A 19,475-nucleotide genomic window follows, 5' to 3' on the forward strand; every position below is an offset into this window, starting at 1 on the left:
AGCAAGCCCACAAATTGTTACTGAGGCCATTGTTTAGTTTGCAAATTAAGCAGTTTATTAAAGGGTAACACAAACTGAGCGATGAGGTTTAGGAAAAATGTAAAAATGGCAAATGGCTACCAAGGATGTATCAGGGAAGTAACGCAAAGGTACTGTGTCCTTCAGGGAAGTAATGCAAAAGTAGTCCCCTTAAGATGTTCTCTCCGAGAGAGGCTTGTGGATCAAAGGAGAGGGAGGGAAGAGGTCAAGCCTGATGTGCGTGCAAGAATGGGGAGAGGAAGAAGGATTGTATGGAGTCGTTACCCTCCCGCGGCGAGGCAGTTCCCCCCGGCAGCTGGCTTGTGGGGTGAGGCGGGGTGCAGCCCCCAGTACAGTCCCCGGCGGCTTCTTCCCCAGTGGTAGCGGCAGAGGCGGCGGCGGCAGTGGGTGCCACCCCTCTCTGCAGGCAGCTGCTGCTCCTCTCCTTGGCAGGCAGCTGCGGCAGGGTCCCAAGTCCGTGGTTTCGGGGGGGCAGCCCCTCGCGGCTCTGCAGCGGTGACAGCTATTCCCCTTCAGCGGCAGCGGCTTGGTTTCCCCGGCAACCGGCAGCAAAACCCGGGGGCGCTCTGGCTCCGGAAGGACCCGGTGCTCCAGGGGCCAGAACCCGGCGCGTCCACCATCACGGCTCAGGCTCCATCCCCAGGGCAGGCAGGTCAGCAGGCAGGCCCGGCAGAGTCCTGGCACCAGGCTCAGCAGGGCAAGTCCGATGAGCAGCAGGGGGGTGTCCCACCAAGAAACGTCCGAGCAGGCCCCTCTCACCTGCCAAACCCGTCATCTTTTATACCCCAGTGACCCCCTGTCCAGTCAGTGAACATGCTGATGTCCAGAGCCAATTAGCATCCGTGAGCCCCAAGTTAGGGCAATAACTGTTAGGAGCAATTCATAATTTGTTGCCCATTCTTCCTGCCTTGTATCACACCTGTTGTTTGTCTTTCATTTCTCCTTGAGCAGCAGGCCTGATTTTGGTCTGTTAGCTGGGTATAATCAGGAGAGGCCTTTGCTGACTTAAAAGGCATGTTGTTTAGACTTACGTGGGGAAGAAGAACCGTTTCCCACAAAATCTTTCACTGGTTTATCAATCTATACTGAACTGCAGCTACTTGAATGCTAATAAACAACAATAGCATGTCTTAGGCTTTGTTTTTGTTCTCAAAACAATAGAAATAGTGGGAAGATAAAGGAAAATTCTCCCAACTTTTTAGTAATCATATTGACATCTTCCTGAGTGAACTTGAAGATTTCCTTTATGTCATTATACTTCTTTCTCATAATTTTGAATTCCTTGATAAATATAAGTGACATGTAAATGTACGTAAAAGACAGTTGAAATAATCTTTGTTGTTGTTTTTGTGTTTGGTTTGGTTTTTTTTCATTTTAGGTGTCTGCCTAATTACTGTGAACATGGTGGTGAATGCTCACAGTCTTGGAACAGCTTCTACTGTAACTGTTCCTATACTGGTTACAAGGGAAGTACTTGCCACTATTGTAAGTCTAAGATGTTTTCTGACTATTCTTTTATTTCTGATTGAACTTTTTCTCTGCAAAAATAGGCATTTGTATTGATCATTCGTATTATAAGATTTTTTCAGTCATGTAGGTATTTGTAAGCTGATTCAGGAAATGCCTTGAGAATTCAAAATATGTAGCAGCAAGAGACTCCTTGAAAGTTCTAATAGGTATCTATTTCAGTTTCATATTTTTCATAATTTACATGCAATATTCAGTAGTAATATCTTCCATCTGTATAATAACACTTCTGGAATCGGCAAATAATTTAGAAATCTATTTATTTATTTCATCTTTATTCACCAGAAGATGTTCTCAGAAGCAGAATAAATCACTACTTTTGGCCTTCGTTGTTTACTTCTAATGACTAGAACTCTTTATGAAACTTCAGACTCTCGTGAAGTATTTTTAAAAATTCTGAGGATTGCTCTAATGGTCAGAAAAATAATTCTGTCCTTATAAATTGCCCTTATAAAATCTATACAGTCCTTGCTGGCAGATTTAATTAAAAGGTGTCTACAAACATGGGGGTTTTTTGAGAAATTACTAAATTTAAGACTGCTGGTTAAATCTTGCCTGTACAAAGTCAGCAATAGTGATGACTTCTTTAATGCCTTAATTGTAAAAACACAGTGACATAAATAACAATTTTAAGAAAATGTTCATAAAAACAAAGGATGCCAATAGTGCAGGTATTTTAGAATACCACAATGTATAATATAAAACTATGCTAAGCCCAAAGTTAAGATGAAAGTTATTTGATTAATTATAATTTACAAAGAAAAAATGTTGAATCAACAGATGATGTTAATGGGGACAGATGGAGGATATGGTTTCCTGATTATTAGGAGAATCCATGACAAATGTAATATTATGATATGTTATGGAATTCTCACTGATTTAAAAAAATACATATAAAACCTTCTGGGATGTTTGTTTATGATTAATAAAATGTTGTATCTGTGGATAGAAAATGGAAGACTTGTAGTACTACCGTTTCATGATTTTCAAATGTATTCCAAATCAAGAACTTAGGATAATTTTTAGCTATGTTATCATATTTCTATGTAATATCAAAGAAAAAAAAAAAAAGCCCCTTGGTTCTCAAAGCAACATTTCATTTTTTAAATATCTAGGATGCATTTACTAATTTCAGAATACTTGTGAATTTGTGCCAGGTTCATAAAAATAATTGACGAAAAATGTAAATTTTTTTACCATAGTAAAATTTAACTGAGCATATTTACTGTAAGAAGCCATAAAATTCCATTTAAAATGTACATAAATTGTACATCCTGAATATTCCATAACATAAGCAATCTGAATAATTTATTGTCTTTTTGATAAGTGTTGCCATATAACATCAGTAACCATCAGGCAAAGAATACCAAGATCACACTCTTCCAGAAACTAACTTACTTTAAAAACAACGCTGCTTTTGGATCACTGTGCTAGTACTTCATAGGTTTCTTTTTAAATTAAACTGAACTTACATACATCAAAATCTTCTAGTCTGTTAATAATTATTATGGAGTTATGTTATTATTTGTGTAGGGTTTTCTTCAGAATGTGACTGCTCTCTCTTTTTGGCAAGGTGTTTTCACATTTTTATAATAATTGATAAAACACAGAGTCTAACTTTGAAAAGAAAGACCATAAAATTATGACTGTTCATTAGCAATGTAATGGTTAAAGGAAAAGTTAAGATCATGCTGTGTAGCAGTGGCATTGTCATCAGTGGTTCCCACCTGTTTAAGTGCAGAGGAGGACTCCTAAGGCCTTTTCCCCTGTTTTTTTATCATAAAGATGCCATGACAGACTTTTCTTGAGATCTTAACTGATGTAAGGTATACATGATAAGGGACCAAGGAGCTGTCATTTTGTCTCTGCTTATGTAGCGCTTTTACTATGGTCTCTGACAAGTCATTTGAGCTTCTCTTTAAAAAGGGAAGAAAATCAAAAGTGTGAAAGCCAAAAAATGCCAGGAGACAATCAGAACACCTAGAAACACTACCTCCTTCCATAGTATGTAATAAAAACAAAACAAGAACAACCCATCTGATTTGTGTTTCCTCAACATCTGGCTACCAGCGTCTTATCTAAATAGTGTTCTTGGTATTCACATAACTTGACAGATTTACTCACTCACATTTCATTGTTTTGTCCCTGAAATTTCCAGCTTGAAATACGGAAAAAAATGATTGAAAAATGTCCCTTGTGATCTCCCCAATAGATAAAACCAAAGCTCTTTACAAATTCAAATGAAAGAGTAGTTCTGATTGTGTGGTTTCTTCTCTAGTCTCCAGCATGAACACACATGTTTTTTTACTCATTGACAAGCTTCATGTTCTTTCTTTCTTTTTTTTTTTTTTTAATTCCCTGAATAAAATGCAAAATTATGCCATTATATTTCTGAAGGAATGTGTTCTTTTACAGCCATCTATGAGCAATCATGTGAAGCCTATAAGCACAAAGGGAACACTTCAGGCTTTTACAATATTGATTCAGATGGAAGTGGACCCTTGGGACCGTTTCTTGTATACTGTAATATGACAGGTGAGGTGATAAAGTTCCTTAAATCACAGCTGGGTCTGTATGCATGCTCAGTATATTGAAACATGACTTACCAAGTGTGAAGCCTCTGTAGCTCATGAATTTAATGTAGACATGCACAACAAAACGAAAGTGACTTCTTAGCTCAGAATATTGGGTAAAGAATTGCAGAAATTAGAATAATTACAGGATTCAGGCTGTGAAGCTAACATTGCATTCCTGTTGTGCTTTGCATAAATGGGACATGTGTTCCATATGGAGACAATGTCATACCAGTTATTTTTGGGGAGCAATTTTATTTTCATTGAAGTTACAGACTCTTGTGGGTATTTAAGGAAATGAGAAATAAGTTATGTTCTATGAGAAAAGTATTGATTTTTCCCAGTAGTACTCTGAAAAACTGTAGTTCAGAACTGGCACTTGTTATGAGAAATACAGAAGTTAAGCTTCATTTATCACTTTGCAAGTAGATCTTCTGGAGGATGCAAATGAAAGTGGGACTCTCACATCCTCACTTTCAGGCACTCTGCCTCCTCTTCTGCATCTAGTTCTTTGAATGACCATTTATAACACTACAAATTTTACATAACAGATTTAGTCATAAGTCTGCTTTTTAACAAACCAATTAATACAATCTCCGTATGCCTGTTGGTACATGTCTTTTCACTGAAGCTTATGCTTAAATAGCTTTTTGAAATTCATTAGTGATTTATTTGTGGCTTTTCCCTTTTCTTTTTACTTAGCCTGTATTTATTTTAATTACTTTGTAATAAAAATTATGGAAGCACTTCCTTGTTTTATGTGAAAAAAAGTATTTTACACTGTTACAGCTGTTGAAAAGGCTACAGGAGTAAGCTAAAGTTGAATTTGGTTTAGTATTGAGAACTTAATTTAAAAACCTTATCATAAGCTTTTGATGTTGATTTGTAAATCATTTATGGTCATATCTATTTATTGAGAAACTGACAGGACTCTGTTTGCCAATGGCATTAGCTGATTTTCACAGTCATCTAGATGATACTTATAATGCATGTTGAAATAATACAATTCTCATAATTTAAATCAGTCTGTGCAATTTAGCTAGTCCCACTATGTTGGCCCCTGGCTTTGGCTTCTACAGTGAATTGTGCTAATTAACAGTGGGGAAACCAGATTGACACAAGTCCTTAAAAAAGAAATATCCTAGTGTCCTATGAGACTAAAAAAGAACAAACAATCATGGCAGAAATATGATTTTTTTTTTAAAGTGATTATAACCCTCCAAGGTACAGTGTAGCGTCTGATTTATCCTTGTGTGTCCATGAACAGCTGTTACTGTTTTCCTATGTCACTACTTATTCACCACACTAAGCAAACCTCATTGATAGTTCTTCATCATGAGGTGCTGCCTGAATCTTCCATTTTGTTCCCAGTTTCCTCATGGCTAGTATTCCCTTTTCCCGCCAGAGGCAGGTAAGACAGATACCCAAATTTCTTACAGCACTGCTTTGTCCATGACATTCATGGGGCTTTATTTTCAGGAAGCTGGGAGGAAGGTGCCTTTCCCTGGTTTTATTCTTGGAGGTCAATTTCAGAGTGAAAAGCTCGCAGTCCATATTTCCAGTTAAGATGATAAAACTTGGCAGTGACCTGCTTTTCTTCTTTGCAAATTTTGGAGTGTAACGAGTCTGATGAGTGACCTGTTTGCCTTTAGATTAGTGTTCTTCATAGCTATTAGATGTATTTGTTTCTGTGTATATGTGCATGTAGAAAAAGAAATCTAAATTTGATATATTTCCAGCAATCTGCTTTTTGATGACATGAACATGGACTTAATCAAATTGTTTAATATGACCAAAAACTGGCAAGCAATCTTAAAAATGTTGCATAAGTTGACATATTTTATTATAATATTTTAATAGGTGTCTCACCATGATATTTCTTTTATATTTTCTCATAAATATTTGTCCTTTAATTGGCCATTAATTCTTTCCTCTCTATAAATACCTTAGAATGTCAGCCATGTGTGGCCATTAGGAAGCTGATGAAATCAAATGCAAGTCTGTGAAATAGATAGAAATACTAGTATTAGAATGTTAGAAACTTTATCATCAATACAACAAGTCAGGAAAAAAAATATATTCTCATATCTACTCAAATTACATTATCCATTAAGATATAATACAGTGAACATTAATCTAAATTTGATTTGACTGGAAGCTTTCTCACCCCTGCCTTGAGGTCAATTTTAATCATGGGTGTCAGATTGTCACAAGCTTTGCAAGTGGAATTTGAAACAGAAAAACCTCATTGCTTCCCTTTTCACAGGACAGGGGGCTTGTCAAAAGTACAAACCAACAGAAATACATGAGATTGATCAGCCACCACATTTAGGCCTCTTTATATATTGAATAATGTGGAGGGAGTAATCTCTGTACTCCCAAGCAGACTGCCTTACATTACATTTCCTTCTATGCAAACTATAGGGCAGAGAGACCAGTGCATTCCTGTGCTCTGGTGCCAGCCAGTTTCATCCCTCCTGTGTCTCAGTGTACAGGAAAATAATTTTTCTAGTCTTAAATACATGGCAATTAGCCTGTGGCCTCTAGTGGCTTTTAAAGTAATGTCTTCAGTATTGCAGCATCAGTTTCAGTTTCTGATCTGTGTGTTTTTGCATAGTATTCAGTTTTTACAACTGAAAATGCTTTCCATTATTGCTGTAAAAAGTTAAAAGACTTTTGATGAAAGAATATTTGTGAAGCATCAATATAACTGGAAAGTTATTGAATTGCTTTGTTACTGAGTGCAAGCAACATTCAAGTTGACGAAAGCTTGTTTCACAGCAGACTGCACATCTTAGCACATACCTTTTATAAATGTGCAATATATTGTTTATTATTCAGCCATTTGAATGATATGTATTTTTATATGCAAGTAATTCCTGCTTTTTTTATTACAAGCATTCCCACAGGGTATATTTTTCTAAAAAATAATGTTTGGAGTATCAAATATTGACTAGTGATTCGTGAGGAAAAAAAATACTGCAGACAGTTTGGTTGCTTCTGGAATAAATATTCTGGCAATATATTGCATGGTCCACTTCACATGAATCGTAAGGCCTGTCTATCCAATCCATTTAAGTACATAGCTGCCTTACTCAGTAGTATCGGAGCTAAAAGTTGACTTAAGGGCAGTGTGTTTTTTGTAGGGAAGTGCACATCTCACTTCTGAACTAGTATTTAATTGTCTTACAGTTACAAATGAGCATACCATGTTCATTGCCATAAGTTACTATTACGTCAGGTATTTGAAAGCAACTTCCTATTGAAATTTGGAAGCTTAGTCCCTGACTAAATACAGGTTTTGAATAGTACTTCAAATAATGACTGCTATTTGATTTTACATATCTGGAATAACTCAACTTCATGTAATCTGAGTTGACAAGTAAATGCTGTATTTGTAAGCTACTTTTGCTTCTTTCTTTAATAAAAGGTGTGTTGGCCATTTTCTGACACAGAGTATATTAATTCAAATTACCGTGATATATGTAGCATAGCTAGAAACTAGGGTAGAGTTTCATGTTATTTTATGAACAATTTAAGCCTGAGAAACACACTTGTAAGTATTATTTCTTTTCATACTTTAATTACAATTTACCAAGTAAACTGTATCTTATTTCAGTGAAAATTATTTCAGTGTCATCACTTACTGTTTCCTTATTTACAAGCTGAATACCTGTTACAGTCATGGTTTTATTTATAAACAGATATAGTGATTATTTTAAATTTTCCCCAGTTCTTTAGATCTCTGTTTCATATGCCCAAGAGCACTTTTTGTGATTAAAGGAGTCACCTTGAGGTTTGGTTGATTTCATTATACATTCTCTTTCTAATACTAATTTATACAACTACTTTTCATTCTTTATTACTTTTCACATGTGTTTTGAAAGATGCAACATGGACAATTATACAGCATAACAACACCAACTTAACCAGAGTCAAAAGTGCTAATCAGGAGAAACCCTATACTGTGTTTTTCAAGTATTCTGCAAGCTTAGACCAGCTTCAAACTACAATTAACCAAGCAGAACACTGTGAACAGGAGTTTGCTTACCACTGCAAAAAGTCGAGGCTTTTAGATAAGATAGGTAAGTAAAACTGACAAATCTTAATATGTTGCATAGTGCACCTTGTTTTACTGGTGTTTATTTATATGAAGATTATGGCATTTTGCTACTTTGGACTTTGAACTACTTCAGGTATCTAGTACTCAGATTCTGTATGTTCCTAAGAGATATTTGAACCAGAAAAACACAACTCAGTTTATAATTATCTGGTTTCCCAGAATTAACTGCTTTCAAATTTAATTTCTCTCATAAGCCTTTTAAATTAGCAGAGATTATTATTAACAGAGCCCCTGTTGGTCTGCCTTCGAGGGATTTTTAAATTTTAATGAAGGATTTACTGAGGAAATATCTTCTTGAAAGAACACAGACTGGTTAACAGCAGAGATTTATCACTCATTGCTTTTGAACGCTTAATGTGCATGTTGTGAGTGCTTAACAAAAAACATCAATAATATCAGATTTCACTGTCCAATAAAATCATTTTTAGAAAAAAAAAAATAGTTAAAATGTGGATTATTGACAAAAGCATAATTGTTTTAAGAGGAAAATTAATGCAGTTCCTCCGATATACTTTAAAAAAAAGAAAGAAATCATGTAATATATTAATTCTTAACTGTCACTGACACAGATCTGCTTCTATAAGACTTTACCATGAAAACCCAACCTAAATATTCCAAATAATGAGGAAGTAAAAAATTTCATTGTTTGTTGTCTTTTTTAAAGCTAAGGTAGTTTGACGGGTCCACCAGACAATCTGAAATTGCTGATTTCTCAGTGTTCTTTTCTAGTAAGCAGAAAGCAGGTCTATGAGTGAATCAATCTCTGTTTCTGTCTCTAAACTCTTTCCTAATGAATTCTTTTTCCTTAATTATGTTATGGACATCACTGGACTTCTCAGACTACAATTCATTCTTGGCAGAGTATGTACTTGAAAACATCTCTGCAACATAGAGAATGAATCTACTGCTTAGGATATCTTACTGAGTTTCTCTTTTACCTGTGGACTCAAAATTGAAGTTCTGGATTATGGTTAGGTGTTCAAAAGCTGCTTTAACACCAAGCAGAGGGCTTCAAAATTGTGCTAAGTATTTCAGGTGTTTTGGCTATTAAGTCTTACATAGACTAGGTGAATACCAAAACCCAATAATAAATTCCAGCTTCTCAACTCAAGAGTTTCAGCAGAATGATGAAGCTGGAAAACATGAAAAAAAATCAGGTCAGAGAAGAAGAGAAGGAAAGGCTTAGGCAAGCAGGACTTCATACTTTTACTTTGGCAATCCAACAAGATGGCACAGAAATGCAGGTTTTTCTAGAAAACTAGGAGTGCAATCAGTCAATTGTACTCAGTCCTCTGAAATTCAGGGTTTTGAATGCTAGGAGTAAAAAGGCATGGGAAAGATCTCTATGAGTTCTACAGAAAAACATTCTTTATTTAAAGACTACCACAAACTGTACCAAATGAAACTTGCCATTCCACTGAGTTAAGAGAAAGCTGGGGTTGAGGGATGGTCGATCTTGGCTTCCACAGTGAGTTCACTTAAAGGTTTTGTGATATAGAGAGGAAATAACAACACTTATTAAAGAGACTTACAGTTTACATTTTGCTTTCTGAAAGCAGCCAGAGTCACATTTTTATTTAGAGGTTGTTAATACATTTACCTTGTATGTTTTATCATTCTTCATTAAACTACCTCCTTCAGATTTTTAGAAGGAATAAAGTGTGTTGTTGTTGTTTTTTTTCCAAAATGTATGTGGTAGTACCTTTTTTCAGAGAACTCAGTGATCAGTATGCATAGAATATCCACTGAAATAGAGATTTTCTGTTTCTGAACCACATAAGCCACAAAGCGTATGAGTTTACACAGTTTTAGTATCACAGAATCACAAATGACTGAGGCTGAGGTTGGAAGGGAGCCCTACAGATCATCTGGCTCAATATCTCTGTTCAAGCAGGGACCTTGTGACCATATCCAGAAGGGTTTTGAATGTCTGCAAGGATGGAGGCTCCACAATCTCCCTGGGCAACCTATGCCAGTGTTCAATCACCCTCACAGTGAAAAAGTGTTTCCTGATGTTCAGGAAGAATGTCCCATGCTTCAGTTTGTGCCTGCTGCCTCTTCTACTGTCACTGGGCACCACTGAAAAAAGCCTGTCTCAGTAGTTTTTATACTCTCCCTTCAGGTACTTAGATACTTCTATAGGAGGTTTTGTTGGTTTTTTTTGGTTGGTTGGTTGGTTGTTGTTTTTTTTGTTTAGTTTTTTAGTTTGTGGGTTTTGTGGTTTTCTTTTTTTTTAGTAAATGAAAAAAAAAAAAAAAGGAATTAGGGATCAATTGGGGTCCTCAGTTGTTTTCATGTCTTTTTCTTCAAGATACATCTTTCAATTGAAAAGTATGGAGAGAAGACAGAACATACTACTTGTTCTCTCTGAAGAGTAGTAATTTCAGATTTAAAACTTACTGAAAAATCTAGTTCTAGGTTTTTTAGTGTTTTGGAAATATACTTCTCACCTGTTTTTATGTGAAATGTATGATTTCCAGCTTGCTCCAGCAGATATACATACTAACTTCTAGTATACCAGTGTGACATAGTACCATAAACTTTAGAAGTATATTGTTGTAATGACATTGCTATTATAGTTGTGAATTATAGTCAAAGTTTGTACGATGCTCTGCCTCTTTAGAAGAGCTCAGAAAGCTAAATAAGGATTGTTTTTAGAATGCAAATGTTTTAAAAGATTGGCAGAAGTTTAGGAAAATAAAGCTACATAATTTTAAATTTTGGACTTGACTTAGTTATTGTTCCATAAATTCATCAACTGGAGCTTGTCTTCATGAAGCTTCCCAGTTTAAGATCACCTTTATGCCTTTGTCAATATTTATGCATGTTTCTTTGAATGATTTTATAGTCAGACTTAAAAAGCAAACAAAAAAAGCAATCACTCACATGTATCTAAAAACTAAAGCATACCTGACATTGAAACAAAATTCAAATAACATTTATTAATTTTTTTATTCTTTTTGTTATTAGCACAATGAAATACCAGAACTTGAAATGCAAAGAGGTACCTTATCAGATTACTGCACAATTTAATCCCTCCCCAGTCTGCTATTTAATGTCTACCAGCTGTGCTTGACAAGTACAAAATGTGATAATAGCCACATGTAATATTTTTAAAAGATTCAGTCCATGTAGTAATTATTAACTGATTGTATTTAAAAAATACATTATATTCAATCAGCTGGGATAATATTTACAAACCATATCATTAAATATGTCACCTGTTAATACATTTATGTGATCATTATGAAAAAATCTCTAGGTATTTTAATTAATAGCGTTATTTTGTTTAGGCAATACTCTCTGCCAAAGCAGGGGTAACTGTCTGGGCTAATCAGTACGAACGTGCAGCATTTCAGCAAATACAGTGTCCTTGAATAGCTGTATGAACAAATAACTGAACAGCTTTTAAGCAAGCCCCAGTGTGCCAAGAGAAAGACTCAGAGTATTAATTCCTGACTACAACATTAACCTAAAGCATGCCATTGAAACAGCAGAAATGCTATGCTTTTTACAGTCTTAGCTGTTGGAAGCTTTTAGAAGTTTTGTCTGATAAATTATTTATAAGCTGCCTTCAGGTTTTCTTCCTCCTTTGATGACTTTAAACACAAACACTGATATTGGACATTGGTACCATTATGCAAGCTTGACTCTTCCAAAAACTTCTCTCACTGGCTTTTGGCCTGCTGGGACTTCAGTTGTGTGGTAATGAATGCAGTTAGTATGCTTGCTCTCTGAGAGATTGACAGTGTAACAGAGGCCTTATCTACCAGTGAGGTTTGATAGGTGATGACAGTTTTAAGTAAAGTTAAGATTAGGATAAATTCCAGCTTTTTCCTGGGGGCCTGCTGCTGAACACATGGAACTCCAGCAACAGTGAAGCAAAGTGCATCTGCAAAAAAATGTATAATTTAACACTACTTTATTTCTTTTCATGCCTTGACTTTACTGCATTGCATCTGTCACCCTTCTTCCTTCTCATCCAAGACAGTTTATATTTATGCTTCATGTATTTTAGCTATTATCTCTTCTGTATATATTGCTGTGCTTGCTTGACTGAATTTTAGAGCTTAATCTGCAGTATGCAGTACTCAGTACTATAACATTAAGAAAACATACATTCTTATAATTTTGCTGCAAACAATGCTGACTGGATGCAGCACGCAGAGATGTAATAGTCCTGGGAAACCTCACTTCTGGTCACCAGGTACATCAGCTTTCTTATGGGGAGACTGCTAACATAATTTTTGCTGTCTCTGAGTATATAAATTCTGAATCTGCTGCCTGTAACTTAACAGCTGTCCTTGGGCATTTCTGATTTCATTATTCAGCTGCTTAATGTTCATCACAGATCTGGGTAGTAGTACACTATAGTACTCTTGCGGAGGGATAAGACCATTTCTACATAGCTTTACTGTAAGACTTCTCATTCCATTGCTGGCAGTTCCATGATCTGAAATTGATCTTTCCTTGGGAATATAAAGTACCTTAATTTTTAGGACAATGGTTTCTCCTTTTTCATGGAACATTTTAAAATGAATTACATAAACAAACTGCTTAAGCTAAATTATTCTAATATCATGGCTGGTTGAGCTTAAAACTGTGAGTTCCCATTTCCACTAGTGCAAGCAAAAACCTCTAACAATAATTTAATACCTCATAATTAAGTATTAAAATGAATAATTAATTTTCAAAGTAAAATAAGTCTTTTTTTTTTCCAGTTGTTCTTTAAATTTTTTAGATTTGAGGGGTGATTTTTCTCTGCTTAACCCTTTGAAAACTCATTTGGATTAGAAAGACTTGGCACTGATTTTCTCTAACCTGCCTTTTAGATGGGATGCCATTGAGCTGGTGGATTGGAAGAACCAATGAAACACAGACTTACTGGGGTGGTTCCTTGCCTGCTGTACATAAATGTGCTTGTGGATTCGAGGGTAGCTGCATTGATTCCCAGCATTACTGCAACTGTGATGCGGACAGAGATGAATGGTGACTTTCTACAGTTGCTTATGCACATTACTTTATTCCAAAGAATAAAGAAAATGCACATTTAGATTACCAAGGCTGTTGTACAATTAAATTACCATAGTGTCAACTACTTCTTTGATATAGAACACATTTACTCAAAAATTATAACCACATGCATTATTCTTTCTAATTCTTTCAGTCTGAATTCTGGGGAGGATTTCATTTTATACCGATAGGTCTAGTTTTGTAGTATATTGCATGTTACATATGAGGACATTAGCTCTGATCTTTAGTACAACTTCATTTATTAGTTTAGAATACTGACTAATTAAAGTTAAAATAAAAGGTTATGGGGAAAAATTAATTTTTAGAATAATTTGAAAAAACATTTTTACATTTAGACTTGTTTCTTCCTGCTTTTTTGCATTTACAAATTAGATACTTAAAACTGGACACCCTGCTATCAGCAAAACAAAGTACTAATATGGAATCCTATTCCAAGGTGATGGAAGGATTTCTAAAATGATTAAGTACAAGCTTCCCCTTGTACTTAAATTCCTCTTATGTTGTTTATGATCCCATTCAAATAACTAACGTAAGAGCTGAGTTCCACTTAAAATACCAGATCTGAACCTGACTTTTCACTTAGTAAGATCAGAAACAACTTTCTCAACAATAACGCCAGTGCAGTGTAAGACCTGATAAAACAGACAAGGACTTTTCAAATTAAATAATTTCTATTGAAGAGCTTCTACACTTTTCAAATTCTAAGCATGTTTACCTTATATAAATCAAATTCAGTGAGTAACTTAATATATACATGTTAATAAATGTATCAGAATCTGTTTTTTGAAAATAGAAAGAAGTAAGGAAGATACTTAGGAACATCTTCATGTGTACAAAATGAAGCAATACATTATTTTTTCCTCCAGCTAGCTATTAATCCCTTTAAAGGAATAGCTAGTGAATTTGACTGAAAAATGCTTATACTCTCATCATGACCAGGGGATCCAGCAGATAAAGAAATGAAAATACAACAAGGGGTTAGTCTAGAAACAGTTCTTCACAAGCTTCAAAAATTTCTGTAGGAAAAGAATTTGCATCTATAGTAAAATTCACAAACTGGTAAGTGCTGTGCTCATTCAAATGAAGAGACCAAACAAATACACCAAACACTGGGATTTTCCCTATTATCTTGCTGTACAAAAAGTACAAACAATTTTATTTTTTTTCCAACACCAAAATAAGTGTTAAAAACACTTTGAGACAGGAATTTGAGTACTTACTAGTATATGCAAAGCCTTCTTGCCAAGTTTTGTCAATTTATCTATGCTCACATATATAGCTTAGTTTGCAATGGTAACATACTTGAAAATAAAGTAGTTGTCTTCACTATAACCACTTTGAGTGAATTGCCTATGTTGATGAGTGTGTAAAATTGAAAATATAATTACTACTGTTTTATTTTTCTGCATACATTGAATTTTGACATATTAATTTTCATTTTAAGTCCAGGCTTAAACTACTAACTCTCAATGTTACAGAGGCTATGTTTACATTTATTTTGGTACTTGTGCGTAATTCCCTAGAGACTATTTGTTTAATCAGTTGACTCAGTACTGTTGATAGGGAGGAAAAACTAGATAGAATCTGTGCTTTTTTTGAGATGATTTCTGAGCACAGAGTTACATGTGGTACAGTTTTGAAAATATTCTTTTGATACTTTATTTTCATAGTGAAATCTATCTTGTTTCCTAGATTGGACATAGATTTAGCTCTGAAACTCCTTGTTTGACTATCAAAATTATAGAATCATAGAATTGTTAATGTTGGAAAAGATCTCTAGGATCATCAAGTCCAACCTGCCACAGACAGATCCCCCACCAAACCATGTATTTTAAATACCTCCAGAGATGATGATTCAATCACTTCCCTGGGCAGCTGGTTCCAGTGCCTGTCGATCATTTTGGCGAAGAAATTTTTTCCCATACCCAATCTAAAACTCCCCCTGCACAACTTGAGACAATTTCCTCTTTTTCTGTTGCTTGTTACTAGGAAGAAGAGCCTGAAACCCAACTAGCTACAAGCTCCTTTCAGGTAGTTATAGAAAGTGATGAGGTCTCCCCTCAATCTCCTTTTCTCCAGACTAAGCAACCCCAATTCCCTCAGCTATTCCTGATAGGATCTGTGCTATAGACCCTGCACCAGTTTTGTTGCCCTTCTTTAGACATGCTCCAGTGCCTCAATGTCTTTCTTCTAGGGAGGAGCCCAAAACTGAACACAGTATTAGAGGTACATGTAATAAAATTAGAATGATACAGAGAAGATTAGCATAGCCCCTGCACAAGAATGTCAAGCAAATTCATGAAGAATTCTACATTTATTTATCAGAAAGTCTACCACTCCTCAAAAGTGAAAACTTAAGTGCTTGACTCCTGCTCTGAAATGCTTATACACCAATGCAAGCAGTATGGGGAATAAGCAGGAGAAACTGGAGATCTGCTTTACATCACAGGGCTTTAATAGAATTGCAATTACTGAGACATGGTGGGACAGCTCCCATGTTGTTGTGGATGGCTATGTACTATTTAGGAAAGATGGACCAACAATATGAGGCAGTGGAGTTGCTCATCATGTGCAAGAGCAACTGGAATGCATTGAGCTCTACCCGGGAGGGGGAGGAAGAACATGTTGAAAGCTTGTGGGTAAGAATAAAGGGACATGGAAATATGAACAAAACTGTTGTGCGTGTCTACTATAGACCACCAAACCAGGAAGAAGATGTTGATGAGCCCAACAGTCAGCTAGAATTAGCCCCTCGACCACATGCCATAATGCTTATGACTGTCTTCAGTCACCCTGATATTTGTTGAAATGCCTACACAGCTTGGCATACTCAATCCAGAAGGCTCTTGCAGTGCTTCGATGATAGCTTCCTGATGCAGGTAGTAGAAGAGCCAATGAGGAGAGGTGCAATGCTGGACATTGCAGTAACAATAAAGGTCTGGTTGGGGATGTTAAGGCTGGGGACAGTTTGGTGACAGTGATCATGACATGGTAGAGTTTAATATTTTACAAGGGAGAAGCAGGGCAATAAGTAGAATTGCAATCCTGGACTTCCCAAAGGCTAACTTTATACTCTTCAAAGATCTACTTGCAGGAATCCCGGGGGCTAAGACTCTAGAAGGCAGGGGGTTCCAATAGAGCTGGTTAATATTCAAATACCACTTCCTTCAAGCTCAAGATAGGCACATTCCTTTAAGTAAAAAACTGGGGAAAGGAGAAAGGAGACCAGCATGGATGAACAAGGAGCTTCTGAAAAAAGTCATATGGAAGACAGAAATTCACTGTTTGTGGAAGAAGAGACTTGTCACTTGGGTGAAGTACAAAATGTTGTCAGGGTATGTAGGAGGGTAACAGGAAGTCCAAAGTCCTCTTAGAACTAAACCTGTCTAAGGAATTAAAAGAGAACAAGAAGGGCTTCTTCAAATACACTACTGCTACAAGGAAGAATAGGGAAAATGTAGGCCCACCACTGAATGAGGTGGGAGCCCAGGTAAGAGGATGCAGAGATGACAGTGTTACTGAATATTGCATTTTCTTCAGTCTTTACTCCTAAGACCAGCCCTCATGAATTCTGGACTCTGGATTTAAGAGAAAAAGCCTGGAGACCAGATTCTGCACTGGTCAATGAGGGGTGGGTTAGAGAGGATAGAATCATAGAATCATAGGGGTTGGAAGAGACCTCTGAAGATGATCAAGTCCAAAGCCCCTGCTAAAGCAGGAACACCTAGGGTAGATCACACAGGAACACGTCCAGACAGGTCTTGAAGGTCTTCAGAGAACAAAACTCCATAACATCTCTGAGCAGCCTGTTTCATTCTCCATCACCCTTACAGTAAAAAAGTCTTTCCTCATGGTAAGATGGAACTTCCTGTTTATTAACTTGGTGCTATTTCTCCTTGTCCTATCACAGGGAACCACTGAAAAGAGACTGGCCAGTTCTTGACATCCACCTAGGGTTGCAGCTGATGCCGCAAGACCAGGGGCCCCAGCATGTTGGATAATTAGGTCAAAGCAGCCTGGCAAAAGATAACATGGATCTTAGCCAGCCTTATCAGGATGTTGTAAATAAAATTTGTCAGTGGAAAAACATGGCTGGAATGCTGATGTGTATGTGTGAATGTGCTGTCTTCATTCAGGTATCTGGGTCAAGACAGCCCAATGACTGAGGACCCTGTTCATTGTCAGAGTGTCCCCCTCAGCAACCCCCAGATTCCCCAGGAAAAGCAGGTGCCTCCCTGTCAGCTGGCAGTTCCACAGCCTAGCAGGAGTTAAGACCAGAAATTGGTCTTGGTGCCACCCAGTCTGACCTAACTAAGGTGGGCTCATCAAAGGTTCTTTTGCCATCTCCAGAGAGCTTATGGGTAATATAACAGCCCCTAGCAGCTGCAGCTTCCCACTCTCCCTCCTCATGCAAATAAGCACAAAAAAGCCCCTGAACTTAGAAACTAATTTTGGAAAATGTTCTATGACTAACAGTTTGGAGCTTTCATTACATTGGCTGAGAATTTTCTGACAGTGCAGCTTTTCAAAGCACTTATTTGATTAAGACTTTGTTGTGTCACAGGAGGCATAAAACTTCATTTTTATGAAATTTTTATAAAATACAGTCAGGATTCTTTGGAAAGCTATTTATTCTCCTGCAGTCACACCTCTTGTGGTTATTTGAAGCCTAAAACCCAATGAGTTTCAGAAGCATACCTGTTGACAATCGGCCCCTGTGCTGGACTGTGACTCTAAATGTCTTGATTTGTAAATTTCATAAACTTGTGAAATCACAGTCTGGAATCTTGAGAAAACCCAGCAGCTCAGCAGGAAGCTTGGGGATGCCAAGGGTCTGGGCTTGATGTTCACATGACTTCCCTGATTCTTTACAGAAAAGAACACCAAACCTCTTTTGCTTTCATGTTTTCTACACAGAATATTTTGATTAATCCAAAACTAATATAATTTTTATGGGTGATTTTCCCACCCTTGTTTATTGTGGGTTTTTTTAAATATCAATTTTACATCAAAAAAATTGAACTCTGGGTGGTAGTTGTGTTGGGGTTTAATTTTTGTTTCTCCCAATTTTCCAGAAAAACAGAAATTATTGGTTTTGACATTGTGCTTGTAGCTATTAGATCCGGAGTGCCTGAGTGGTTATGTCATTTTGATGTCTTTCAGAATTATAACACTGAGATCTTGGCCAAGGCCAACTGTAAGAGGTTTAACAAGGCCAAGCGCCGGGTCCTGCACTTCGATCACAATAACCCCATGCAAAGCTTCAGGCCTGGGGATGAGTGGTTGAAAAGCTGCATAGTGGAGAAGGACCTGGGGGTGTTGGTGGACAGCTGACTTAACATGAGCCAGCAGTGTGCCCAGGTGACCAAGAAGGCCAACAGCATCCTGCTCTGCATCAGGCATAGTCCTGCCCCTGTACTTGGCACTGGTGAGGCTGCAATGAGTACTGTGTTCAGTTCTGGGCCCTTCACTACAGGAAGGAAATTGAGTTGTTGGAGTGTGTCCAGAAAAGAGCAACCAAGCTGGTGAAGAGTTTAGAGAACAAGTTCTATGAGAAGAGGCTGATGAAAAGGGTTTCTTAATTTGGAGAAGAGGAGGCTAAGGGGAGAATATATTACTCACTGCAGATACCTGCAAGGAGGTTGTAGTGAGGTGGGTTTGGGTCTCTTCTCCCAAGTGAATAACCACAGGACTAGAGGAAATGACTTGAAGTTGCACCAGGGGAGGTTTAGACTAGATAATAGGAATAATTTCTTTACTGAAAGAGTAGTCAGGCACGGGAACAGGTTGCCCAGGGAGGTGGTGGAGTCACCATCCTTGGAGGTATTAAAAAAACATGTAGATGTGCCACACTTTGGAACATGTTCTAGTGGGCATGGAGGGTGTTGTTGTGTTGTTGTTTGGTTTTATTTTGTTTTGTTCTTTTGCTTGTTTTGGTTTGTTGTTTTTTTCCTCCTTGGTGGATGGTTGGACTTGGTAATCATAGAGGCCTTTTCCAGCTGTGACAATTCTGATTCTATTAATGGTCCATGGGTTCAGGGAAGGAAATTTAGGGCCAAAGCAGTGCCTGTGAAATTTAGAAATTAATTTCTAGTGCTAAAATGACAAAGATTTAAAAAAAGGACTTGATCTAAGACTACAAGTATTGCGTGTGTGCCCTGAGAGCTAGATTGCTTATT

At 36.9% G+C, this 19,475-nt stretch overlaps 1 protein-coding gene and 1 non-coding gene across 3 annotated transcripts in view; both read left to right on the forward strand.

The window, feature by feature from the left end:
- The window catches only part of CNTNAP4 (contactin associated protein family member 4), a 222,557-nt gene that overhangs the window by 157,047 nt on the left and 46,035 nt on the right, over positions 1–19,475 (forward strand). For both annotated transcript variants that reach the window (XR_007891847.1, XM_051643036.1), the window contains exons 11-14: positions 1,418–1,524; positions 3,982–4,101; positions 8,027–8,224; positions 13,095–13,251. Coding sequence is in view for 1 of the 2 variants with exons in the window: in XM_051643036.1 (XP_051498996.1) it covers positions 1,418–1,524; positions 3,982–4,101; positions 8,027–8,224; positions 13,095–13,251 (582 nt within the window). In the remaining variant the exon portion in view is untranslated. The remainder of the gene's footprint in view (positions 1–1,417; positions 1,525–3,981; positions 4,102–8,026; positions 8,225–13,094; positions 13,252–19,475) is intronic.
- Positions 15,514–15,614, forward strand: LOC127396114 (U6 spliceosomal RNA). The gene has a single exon (XR_007891913.1). It is a non-coding gene; the product is annotated as a U6 spliceosomal RNA (small nuclear RNA).

The sequence above is a fragment of the Apus apus genome, chromosome Z, assembly GCF_020740795.1.
Source record: "Apus apus isolate bApuApu2 chromosome Z, bApuApu2.pri.cur, whole genome shotgun sequence".
NCBI lineage: Eukaryota > Metazoa > Chordata > Aves > Apodiformes > Apodidae > Apus > Apus apus.